Below are 12,679 nucleotides of genomic sequence, written 5' to 3'. Positions count from 1 at the left end.
ATAAGATATGATGGATAAACTGGGATTAGGTGCTAGGTTGGCTGACAATATGAGGATATTATATTATAGTAGGAGTAGGTTGTAAAGCATGGAGGCTAAAATATAGGTTATGGTGTGTAAGTCTATGTGCTTTCTCTTAACAGAGGGTGGTGGTAATGCGCCACTGATCTGAAAGCCAAACTCTGTAAAACAAGAAGAAGACAAGAAAGAAGAAAAAAGCTGTCAGCTGCTTCAGCAACACAACAAACATGGCGTCAGGAGGCAGCTAACTGAGAAGAAAAGCGGGTTATCCTCCAGAGCCGTTTTAAATGAAAGTTGCATTTCTTAATTAAAGATAGCATTTGCTTCGTCCTGATCTAAAGATGGAGTCCACTTCGTTTCCAGAGGATGTTTCGGAGAGGAAAGTGTGTGTTGTCGGGTCGGAGCCGGTGGAAAACTACACTGTAAGCTACTTTCTGGCTTCCTCTAGCCTAGCGCCTGTTAGCATGTACCTAGCCTTAGCTTAAGGTCAATTAACGTGACAGTGAGTGAATGTTGAAGAATATACCCTATCGGTGAATGTATTACATTTTCAGTTACAATACTTGTTTCCATCAGTCAATATGTCGTTTTCCTCCTTAGGCTTTACTCAATACAACGACAGATCAGGCAAGCTGATTGTTAGCTGCCGCGCTAACCTGTCAGTGTTGCAGCGGTTATCAACGTTTCAGACCTAACAGCCCTCTCCAGCTCTCTATATTTTACTTCAGTTTTGTGTCACGATAAGTACTGTTATGTCTTTTTTTATCCAAAAGTTAACCAGAATTTTCCCATGTCTCTTCTGTCCGTGAACCCTTGTCAAGATGGGCATTACAATAATAGAGATAAATACAGATAATCTCACAAAAAACAGGACATACAGGAATAAGAGGCTAGAAGAATCAAGGCAAATGGCTCTTTAAAAAAAAAACAACAACAACATTGTTTTTTAAAAACAGATTGCAAAGTATTTATACATCATGCTCATTCGAAAGTGATAGTAAAAAGGCATATTAATCAGGTTTGGGTCAGGTGATTGGGAGCAAGAGGTGATTTGTTTAAAAAAATATATATACTGTTAACTTATCCAGTAAAGCTTTTGCAATAGATAATAACATCTAGGTTGTTCTTCTTAAGTACAGTGAAGTCCATTGAACCATTTATAATTGCCAACAATTGCTTCTTTCTACTGTTGATGACATAATGACATTATTACAGCCCTTCAAACTTAAATTATGTGGTGGAGTTGAAGATCCACTGTTGACCTAAAAGCAGTTGGTTGCATATATGAGGAGATGGTTCAATGGTGGTATATGGTATATGATCTTGCTTCAGTTATTTTTAGAGCATCCATCATGTACAGGAAGCAGTTTTTGAATCAGGATGGCTGTAATCACTGAATGGCATGATGTGCTGTTTCAGGTCTATATCATTGATGTGACGGATGGAGAGCACAAATGGACTGTAAAGCATCGCTACAGTGACTTTCACGACCTCCACGAGAAGGTAAGAGTCTGGAGCAGCACAGATAAATCTGAATCAACTTGATACTTCCAAAATCACTTTTTAAAATCTATTTGTGTTATCGATAAAACATAAAGGTATAATAGAGAAGCGCTATATGGGATTTAGGGTCAATAACTATTATATCTGTTATGACAAAATATGAGGAAAGCAATAAAGACAGACTTTTTAGTAATTTCACTCATAAAACTTTTGCAAACATTTGTAATTACAAATTTTATTGGCCACTTTTACTGAACTCCTTCTTTATCTTTATCATTTGCTAATAAACTTCAATACACCCAATATAAATCCATATGCTCACCTGTGACATCATGTTAATTGAAGTTAATCATTAATAATAACCGTAATGCATTTTGTCAATGCTGGAATGAAGGTTGACTTATTGTTTATCAATTAACAATCTGTTGATTGTAATGTTCTAGAGTAACAATGGGCCTTTCAGTAAATTACTGTAGACTCAAGCCTACAAGTGGATCACAAAGAACAAGCTTCAAACTGTAAAAAACATGACTATGTCTTCCAGATAATTAATACATTATTTTAACATCAACAATAAAAATGTCTAACATTTTCCAGAGTCCAAGGTGACATCTTAAAAGTTTACATTTATATATAACAAAGAGAAGCAGCAAATCCTCTTATTAGAGTGGAAAGCTTTTTAGAATTTTTCTCTCATCCTGATGCGTTTCCCTGCAGCTGACGGCAGAAAAGAAAGTGGACCGACGGCTGCTTCCTCCAAAGAAGATGTTGGGGAAGAACTCAAAGAGTCTGGTGGAGCGGCGGCAGAAGGAGCTGGAGCTTTACCTGCAGACGCTGCTGCATCAGTTCCCAGAGACCACACCAACTCCCCTTGCCTGCTTCCTGCACTTTCACCTTTATGTGAGTACACTTGAGGTTCCTACAGCCTCTGCACATGTGCAGTAGCCTGTTTAAGCTGGCTGCAGGGATTTGTTTCTAGCCAAAATAGTGTAAGCTTCAATACTGATGTGAGGTGACAATGTCAAACTCAAGACATGTTTCCAGTTCATCTCAAATCTCTTGGATATGCCTGAAGGCAAGTGAAGTTTTTCAACACCGAACTGAGGGAACATTTATTTATGGACTAAATACAACGATACACATCTTGTCAATCTCCAATTATTTATTTTTGTTTTTCCATGCATGTAATGGATTTTATAATGAAGACTGAGCATTTGAAACTGGCTGATCAGACTCACAGATATCCGTTTTTACGCCAGTTGTTTTTAAACATGTGCCACACGACTTTCCATCCTAAAAGTAATTGTTGAATTAAATAAATATCCGTAACTTTCAATTTGCCATTAAATAAAGGTTATTAAAGCTTTTGTGTATGCTGTCACCAAATGAAGAAAATTGAAAATGTGCCCCAAAAATGTGCCCGCCATATAGCTATACTAGGGGTTAAACACAGGTTTGAACACGCCCGGGTGCCATCCCATTTGTCCCCCCCCCTGTTTTATCAGAATAAACTGAGCGTGTTGCAGTGTTTAGCAATTGCAAAATATAATTAAAGATTAATAAAAAAATGTCTTTATCTAGATGAGTCTTGTCTGGCGGGTCTATTTTGCAACCAACATACTACTACTACTACACTTAAAGCTGTGTAAATTGTTTAAACATTTAAATTGCCTCAGTTGTATCAACAGTTGCTGATTGGTGGAAAACTGTTAGCTCTGTCATAAGATAAAAGGTAGTGGGAGAACAGTAATTTGTCTGTAAATACGGATAATTTCCCAGTGCTAGAGCTGCTGCTGCAGGCTGGTGTTAAAGTCTTTGTGGTGCTCGTGACCATTGATTATGTGATGATGTTCATACAACAACAGAGCAGTAGTGTCTGCAGTGAAGGCTACTAACCCTCTCATGTGATGCAAGATGGTAAAGTGGTGACTGTCACAGACGAGTTAGCAAAGTTTATTGTTGTTTATTGTTCACCGCATTAATGATGCAAACTTCTATTGTATAGGTATGAAAATAATTGACCGCATGTTGGTCATGGTCTGAAGCAACCATCAGGCCTTTCCTGTGTTATTTGTTAATTTTGAATAGACAAAGCAGTGTGTTCAAAATCTATCAGCAGTTGAACGTTAAAACTATACCTAGCTGATGTTATCGTTGAGTAGTGAAGCAATCAAGCTTGTTTGTTGTTTTGAAGGGATCAGTCTTTCAAAAAACTCTTTCTTTCTTTCAGGAGATCAACGGGATCACAGCAGCTCTGGCTGAAGAGTTGTTCAACAAAGGTTCGCTTCCTTCAACCTCTGCCCTCTATCTTCATCTAGTGTTCCTAAAACTGTGTTAAAAATTAACTCCTTCAGTAGAGAGTGTGCTTCTAGTTTATGAAGCTGCAACAGCTTTCTCACTGTCGTTACTTCTATCAGTTTTACAGATAAGGTACAGTAAGATGGAAATACTTACAATGACATCACCTCTCTAAATGTTCTTCATTTCTCAGGGACAATACAAACTAATGAACAAGGATGTAAATTTAGAATGTTTTAGTTGCATGCATAGTTTTAATTCACAGTGAGTAGAAGTCATTAACACTAAGTAGATTCTTGCACAATGACATGATGTGGAACAACCAGTCTTAATGCGTTTGTCAATTTTAGATATAATTAGCATTGTTTTCTCTTCTTTTTGTGTTGCAAAGAAGTCCAAAATATGTAAATACCAGTTTAAATGGCTTATATATTCTATTTTAAAAATACATGATTTAAATAGCTTATGCAGCTAAATAAATCCAGTGTACTGAAAATGATTATTAAAGTCTAATCTCTCATTATTCAAAGGGTTTATTGTCTTATGCACAATAGTTACAGTGTAGGTAGTGAACATTTTAAGTCCCAGTCTCCTCCAACAGTGCGACATCCAATATGAAAGAGACATAAAAACAAGTCATTTTATAGTGCTAGAAGAAACAGAAATGAAATAGCACAAGAGAATGATGCAGGTGACAGTCCTTGTTTATACCACCAAATAAAACTTGAAACCACAGATATAATCCTGTACATTGAGCAGTTCCAGTTTCTTGTGGTGTAGGGGAGCAGTTGCTGCAGGCCGGCGAGGTGTTTTCTCTCCATCCGCTGCAGCTTTACTCCATCTCCCAGCAACTACGTCTGGCAAAACCAACCTGCTGCAGCGGAGATGCCAAGACAGACCTGGGACACATCTTGGACTTCACCTGCAGGCTGCGATACCTCAAGGTCTCACACCTCTTTTATAAAACTCAAATCATGTCGTACCGAGTTGCTTTGTATCCTAACTTTTCCTTCAGTAGTAGACGTGGTTATTTCTCACTGGTTTTTCTCTGTTGGTCAGGTGTCTGGTACCAGAGGTCCAGTAGGAACCAGTAACATCCAGGAGAGCAGTCTCCCCTTCGACCTGTCTGTCTTCAAGTCACTGCTGCAGATAGAGGTACTGTCTGTCTGTCTGTCTGTCTGTCTGTCTGTCTGTCTGTCTGTCTGTCTGTCTGTCTGTCTGTCTGTCTGTCTGTCTGTCTGTCTGTCTGTCTGTCTGTCTGTCTGTCTGAGTGTGAAGAAAACACTGCTTAATCGGCACACACAAACCTGTTTGATAAGGGAATGAATAAGACCAGGTTAACCAACATGTTATCCATTAAAAGTATGTGGTTACACCAGAAAATGGCACACAGGTATTGGACGGATATAAAGAGGAAACCCCTGATGTTGATTCTTTTGACCCATTCCAGAATAAAGTATATTCTTTACTAGATCAAAATTATAAATGGATTAATGTGTTCATCAATTAAAGAGGCCCTGTTGTGCTTTTTGGGGTTTTCCCTTTCCTGTAGTCGGGTTATATAGGTTTGTGTGCATGTGAATGGTCTGCAAAGTCTAAAATCCAGAAGTTCCCTCCAGAGGGAGTTTCTCTCCTACACACTCTCCCTACTCCCTGCGGATCAGTAGTCCTAAATATATACAGTAATAACATCATCAATTCATTTTTGATTGTATTCAAAATTATAAATACGAATCTAGAAATTAAGTCATGAAACAAAGTTTCCGAAAATGGAAATATACAACTAAAAAACGTTATTTCCCTTTATTTACAAATTCACTTTACATTTTTCAAAAGTATGATTCTAATTCTGTCTCTGTCCGCCTTCAGATCAGTGAGTGCAGCTCGCAGCAGATCCGAGGTCTTTCCTCTCTGAGGTCCAGTCTGGCAACTCTGAGTATCCACCACTCCATGGAAACTATGACGGTAAGTTGTAGATTAAATACTACTCTAGTGTTTAAGCTGATTATAGTAGATAGTTTCCTGATGAATGATATTTCTGTCTCCCTCTAGTCAATCCTAGTCCCCGAGGCGAGTGAGTTCTCTCAGTGGGAGGCAGAGGGGGCGGAGTCAGGCTGTCCCGTCACTGCCGTCATCCCGGTGTGGAGGAACCTGACCACGCTGGACATGAGCCACAACGGCATCAGCACCATCGACAGCTCCGTGGTAAGACATGCACAGAAAACAATGTGTGGACTTCTGTCAACAGTAGTGTTTAAAAGTCTGTTTCTGTATGATATTTTATTTTGTCCTCACCAATAATTAGAACTGTATGCAACATTTCTCTTTTGGCCATGGACATCCCGAAAAAGTTGACTAAAGTAAAAATACGTTTTCGGGAAAAACTGTTGAATAAATAATGCTCACAAGTTCATCGAATTGTAATATACCGGGAGTTATTTAGTTAATAGCATGAACTCCATGACAGTTATACGATTTGAGGGAATATGATTTTAAAATATCTTCTGTCAGTTGTCAGGGGATCAGTTTTGTTTAATATCTCGAGCTAGAGCTGGTCAGGTCAGCAGATTGTGTATTTAATATCTTAATGTCTCTACAAAGGGCTAAATAAAAGCGTGGGTACTTGATTAAACGTTTAGGTACATCAGGTTCTGTAGGTTGACTCTGAGTGTTTCTCTGTTGCAGAAACTGATTCCTAAAGTGGAGTTTCTGGATCTAAGTCACAACAAACTATCCACAGTGGAGAACCTCCAGGTAAGTGGACAGTATGTCACTATCATTTATAGGGTGGCATCTACCTACTATTTTGAATTTATAGACATGATCATTATTATTTGTAGATTAAGCAATTAATTGAATATGTTGTTAATTGTCAGAAAATGGTAAAGGAGCCCAAAAATGATTAAGTCTGACCATCAGTCCAAAGATAGCTTCATAGATAACATTTTCATGATTTTTATATGGTGTAGTAAACATTATTCCACATCTTTTATTATCCATATCTATTATTGTACATATCATGTTAATATTTCTACATACCTTCTTCTATTTTTACCTGTTTATGTTTACTTTTATTTTTACTCTCAGGTGTAGGATTGATAATGCATTTTGGATTCTGATTCTGAAAATATTGTCCTATACATTTTCTGTTGATTTGCACCAATTTGCTGCAACAGACGGGTACTAACTGCTGCAGTTAGACACCCTAGAGATGTTTAGATTGTCATTAATCACAATAGCTGTGTAGTAACCTTTCTGTGTTGGCAGCACCTCTATAATCTGGTTCACGTGGATCTGTCCTACAACTGCCTGCAAGTCCTGGAAGCTGCTCACACCCGCCTCGGGAACATCAAAACTCTGAGTCTGGCCGGCAACCAGCTGCAGCAGCTGAGCGGCCTCACCAAGCTCTACTCACTGGTCAACCTGGACCTCAGCCACAACCAGCTGGAGCAGGTAATCACACCGGGACGTCCAGGAGTTAAAGCAACAGAAAAACTGACAGGAAGTCTTTCTCTTATGTTTAAATGTGAGTGCAAAAGATGCATTTGTGGCACAAATGAAAACATTACATCTGGCCCGCTTAGAACACTTGGTAGAGATGGCAATCCATATACTTGGGCTCATCATGCTCGAGTTTGAATCTGCACTTGGACCCATCTTCGCGTGTCATCCCCTCAGTCTCCCCCTTTTAATATTGTCACTACAATAAAGGCACTGGTGGCCTGAAAAAAATCTTCACGATTAAAAAACATTACCAATTTCACAAAATGTATTAAATATGCTACAATCAGAGAAGAAGTTAAAAAAATAAACCCTAACTGAAATTAAGAGCTTTAAATAAAATATCTTTAAAGATATATTTGTTTAGTTCAACCAACATTTTTGCATCGCCTGGTTCCCTTAACAAAAAGCCAACATATTTTTCCAGAGGATGTGAAAAACAGACAAGAGCACGTTTGCATCAACATCAGAACCACTTAGCTAAAGCAGGAGTAGTGTTTCTATTAACCAAATGTTAGAGATCATGAAGTGCTAAAATGCTGACTAATTTCCAGGTTTTGGGACTCATTCCTGCAGTATTAAATGCAACAAAGGTTACACATCATCGCCACCCTTAAGACAACTAAAGACTGTGGGGAAAAACAACAAACCGTAGTTCATGTTAAAAAGTATTTTAACGAGGAACTCGGGGGAGGTGGGCTTGGGTTTTTTGTGACTTGGGTGTGTTTGTTTCCAGCTGGAGGAGATCAGGAACATCGGCTCTCTGCCCTGTCTGGAGAAACTCAACTTGTCCAGTAACCCCATGGGCATCATCCCGGACTACAGGACCAAAGTCCTGGCCCAGTTTGGAGACCGGGCATCAGAGGTACACCCATGAAACCCCACACTGAATATATTTACCTCTTTACTACCACTTCCTCTGCAGCCAATAGCACCAAGCTAAGGCCGTATCGTTACTAACTACTTTGACTACTGCACAGATAAAACACCCTTAACACCACACTGGTGATCTCTCTGCTGCTACTGCTGAAAATGTAATTAAATCCTAATATTCTATATTTTTAACTAATATAGATAATCTCATCCTGAAACTGATAGTGCTAATATCAACATGTCTGCAGTTTAATTCATTAGAGCTACTAATGCTCTTGATTCTGCTTCAGAATTGGATGTGTTAACCCGCCTTTTTCTTTTCTTGTCTCTGCGTCTTCAGGTTTGTCTGGATGGTAAGGTGACGACAGAGAAGGAGCTAGACACAGTGGAGGTGTTGAAAGCAATTCAGAAAGCCAAAGAAGTCAAAGACAGGATGAGCAGCGGCGACAAGAAGGTACGTTCAACTGCAGGCAGCAACAAACCAGTTTGTATTATTTAAATATTCAATATTTTTGTCAGTTACCACCTAAAAGACGAGTTCAAATAATGAGCGTTTCATTTACAAATCCAGTGTCAATAAGTAGTTGGTTAATTTCTTTTAGGAATGTTAAATTCTCTGTACGTAGGAGGATTTTACTCGTTGTTTTTCAGGTTTTTAGGGGATTTTAAAAAAATATCAGTATTTTCTGTTTTGCAAGGATTTGACTCTCGACAAGAATCTTGAACCCAAACCTTTGTTAAATGTTATAATGTTCATATCTTCCAATATGAATTTACCCTGAAACATTCTGTTGTGTTTTTATAATTCCAACCTACTATAGACCAGTAAGAGATCCCCATATAGATGTGACTGATAAGTAAATGACTAACAGGTCTCTTCAGCCTGAACATGTGCACATCAGCAGCAGAGTTTTAACACATACAGCAAGTCAATCAAACACGCATAAAACAGTCATTATGAAGTCTGAGAGGTTGTAGTCCTATTTGAAAACTTGTAACAAATATGCAGCTTGCTAAATCTGTGTGTTAAAAGTGGAGTTTTGTGACCCATCCCTTTGTTTTTTTTTCAATGACAACGATGGAAAAATATTTGAGATTGTATTTCTTATTCGGGAAATTGCTCCCTTTTCCTTTTTTCTTTTATAAACAAAGTCATATTCTCCAAAGCCCTCCAGGATATTGAAAGCAGCTTGTTCACATATTCTACATGTTTACAGATTCAATGGAAACCAAGTCACAAGTTGGAAAATTATTTTTAAAATTGAAAGTCACAGTTTTAATTCTCGAATCACACACCCTTGTACATATACAGTATTTATACAACTGAACTGGACTAGGTCGGGTCAAGTTGTATATTTGAAAGAGACCAGTACTGTGTCTGTATAAGAGGCTAAACTATCAGTCTTCAACCGCCGTGTGACTGTTCCTCTGCTGCTGATGGAGCTGCTGGGGAGAGGTGTTAGGATGTTCCTCTGGTTAATGATGTAGCTGCTCTCTGAAGCCTCCTCCTCTCTGTCCTTTCGTCAGATCAGTGAGGAGACCAGGCTGTCTGCTGCTGCACCTCCTCACCTCTCCTCCTCCTACTCTTCCTCCTCTCCCCCCTCCTCTTCTTCCTACTGCTCCTCTGCTGTCGCTCCTCCCGCTGTCACCACTTCCTCTTTTTGTTCCTCCTCCTCCTCCTCTTTCTCTTCCTGTCTGGCCCAGCAGGCCTCCTGCCCCAGTCAAGGTAATCATGTATGTATCAGGCTGTGCAGGGCTGAGGGAGGGGGCGGGAGGGGGGTGGGCGGGAGATTTATTTATTTGATTTAAGGCAACAGCCAGACGGATGAGTATGTTTCTCTGCCTTTCAGCTGATTCCCCAAAACAGCAGCTGATGCCAATAGGGATTATTTTCCTGATCGATCAAACATCTTTTTAGCTAATGTAGCTAACCTGCTGCTGTTGCTCCATCTTGTTTCAAGCCAGATATCCCCAGCTTTTTATTTCCTGTAGAATGCGCTTTGCTTTCTGCTCAAACTGAACTTATAACTTGTACAGCTGTGGAAAAAATGAAGAGACCACTCCAAATGTATTAGAAATCTCAATCTGTATGGCAGCCATTCCAGTGTCTGTTGAATTCCAACAGAGAGAAACGTTTAATGTGTCAGTAGATTAAAGAATAAAATAAAAAAAGGTTTATTTTACTCAAACACTTACCTTTTTTAAATGGTAAAACCAGAGAAACTGATAATGCTGCAGTGGTCTCTTAATTTTTTCCAGAGCTGTATGTACAGTACATGGTGACCAATTGCCTGTTGCTTTATCTGTTCATAACTGTAAGCTCCTCCTGACTTATATCTTTATTAAGATTACTTTTGTCCATCGCACAGGTTGTAACAGCCTCATTAAATCCTAGCTGTACTAACATTTACCAAACCAACTAATATAAATACATGTTTCTGCCAATTACAGATGTTTTACTGATATAAGAATCAGAGCCTTGTAGGCAGGCATAAGACTGAAAAAACATGGCGTAAGCTAAATGACCAAAAAACGTCTTCAACCGTGAGTTAGGGGTTTGCAGCTATTAAAGTTATTTAAGTTAAGTTTGATACGAACATGTTTATTTCAACATGAAAGATAAATCAGTGTCTGGTGGTTGAAGCTTAATAGCACCATCACCATGTCTTCTAAAAAAAGAAACATTTAGTCTTATTATTAGACTACAAGACTGACTGACTGATGATGTGTACTTATACGTAGCTAGTGAAATACCTACAGTAGATGGTGGTCCGAAAGGCCCCAGTTTTTAGGCAGAAGTTACGGCACCGAAGCTAAGCAATGTATTCTTTAACAGGGCAGCAGCAAAATGTATTTTTAGATACATAAAAAAGACCCAACAAAAGAAAATCATTATCAGTTGGGGTATACATTAAATGTAAAATATTTTTAGTGCTTTACCTTGCCATCAGACAGCACTTTCAGACATTGTTTTCCCACTTCACAGAACAAGGTATTTCTGGTGCCTTTAGTGAAACCAAAAAACCCCTTCAAAACACAAAAGTTGTAATATGTTTGAGATCAATCTGAGGAGTTTATTTCTGAAAAATTAATTTCATTAAAACTGACTGGTGGCTGTTTCAACAGCTGATGGAGCACCAAGGGCAAAAACTAACCAGCGACTGATGGTCACTAATGTTGTTCTGAAGGTTGTTGGACACCCTGATAATCCCGATTAACATCTGTCTGCTTCGCTTAGCACAGGCCGCGCGCTGTGTGAATGTTTGAATCTAAAATATAACAACTAAGTGCATGTTGGAATTGTTTTTGTTCCTGTCAGTGAAGAAGAGCATTGCTGTGTTATTTTTTCTCTATATTTTAAAATATTCTTGGATTGGAACTCTGCATGATTAGATATAAAGTGTTCAAATATTTAAAATAATTATTTCTGTCAGAACTGAGTATGTTTAACTGAAGCTAAACGTTATTTAATCATATTTAAGCCTTTTATATAGTTTTCCAATGATTTATAATTGTCATAATTTATTATTGTGCTGATTATTATCTCTTGTTTAAAAAATACCCATCAGAATTTCTGGGTTTAGTAACTAATTTTGAGACAATAAACCTCATATCATATTAGTTGCAGGCATCAAATTAGTGCAGCATGTTCTGAACACACTCAATTTGTTTTAGTAAAACTTTTGAAGTTATTCTGCACAAAAATATAAAATGTCAAGCTCTCAATCAATCCGGAATGACATCAGTACGACTGCAGAGCTCGCTCCTCACCTCGCAGCGTCCCTGATTTGTTTGGTTTCCTGTTTAAGAAGTGACAAGCAGAGAAGACTCCGTTCCTCCCAGTGCTCTCCCTCCTGTGGACGCTGCAACCCCCCCACCAAGCTTTAACACAAATACAAACCTTCTGTCTGCTGACCCCGACCAGGTGAGGGCAGCACAAAACAACTATTAGAAAAATTGAGTTATCTGTTAAATATTACTTTGATTAAATAAATGAAATGGTCATAAGAATGCCGCCATGCGCTGAAGATAAAAGGAATATACAGTCAGGTCCATAAATATTTGGACATTGACACAATTTTCATTATTTTGGCTCTGTACCCCACAACAATGGATTTGAAATAAATTAAACAATAAGTATGTACTTTAAGTGCAGACTTTCAGCTTTATTTTGAGGGTATTTACATCCACACCAGGTGAATGGTGTAGGAATTACAACACATTTTATCCAGGGTATCTCCTTTTTAAGGGACCAAAGTAATTGGACAATTGGCCGCTCGGCTGTTGCATGGCATGCTGTGTGTTATTTCCTCATTAGTTCATTTACAAGGAGCAGAAATAAGGTCTAGAATTAATTTCAAGTGTGTTATTTGAATTTGGAATGTGTTGCTGTCAACTATCTACAGTGGGGCAAAAAAGTATTTAGTCAGCCACCAATTGTGCAAGTTCTCCCATTTAAAAAGATGAGAGAGGCCTGTAATTT

At 38.5% G+C, this 12,679-nt stretch overlaps 1 protein-coding gene across 2 annotated transcripts in view; it reads left to right on the top strand.

The window, feature by feature from the left end:
* The first annotated feature begins 243 nt into the window (after positions 1–243).
* nisch (nischarin) overlaps positions 244–12,679 on the top strand; it is a 29,706-nt gene continuing 17,270 nt past the window's right edge. The window contains exons 1-14 of one of the 2 annotated variants that reach the window (XM_063910853.1): positions 244–443; positions 1,441–1,524; positions 2,242–2,424; positions 3,755–3,803; positions 4,603–4,766; positions 4,882–4,977; positions 5,692–5,787; positions 5,875–6,027; positions 6,508–6,576; positions 7,090–7,275; positions 8,060–8,188; positions 8,537–8,650; positions 9,724–9,922; positions 12,006–12,121. In XM_063910853.1, coding sequence (XP_063766923.1) covers positions 363–443; positions 1,441–1,524; positions 2,242–2,424; positions 3,755–3,803; positions 4,603–4,766; positions 4,882–4,977; positions 5,692–5,787; positions 5,875–6,027; positions 6,508–6,576; positions 7,090–7,275; positions 8,060–8,188; positions 8,537–8,650; positions 9,724–9,922; positions 12,006–12,121 — 1,719 coding nt within the window. In that variant the 5' untranslated portion in view covers positions 244–362. The remainder of the gene's footprint in view (positions 444–1,440; positions 1,525–2,241; positions 2,425–3,754; positions 3,804–4,602; positions 4,767–4,881; positions 4,978–5,691; positions 5,788–5,874; positions 6,028–6,507; positions 6,577–7,089; positions 7,276–8,059; positions 8,189–8,536; positions 8,651–9,723; positions 9,923–12,005; positions 12,122–12,679) is intronic. The other variant, XM_063910854.1, reaches the window with a different exon arrangement.

This window comes from Eleginops maclovinus, chromosome 20, assembly GCF_036324505.1.
Source record: "Eleginops maclovinus isolate JMC-PN-2008 ecotype Puerto Natales chromosome 20, JC_Emac_rtc_rv5, whole genome shotgun sequence".
Classification (NCBI taxonomy): Eukaryota; Metazoa; Chordata; class Actinopteri; order Perciformes; family Eleginopidae; genus Eleginops; species Eleginops maclovinus.
The sequence above is the reverse complement of the archived record's forward strand: the minus strand, read 5'-3'. Positions and strand labels throughout refer to the sequence as shown.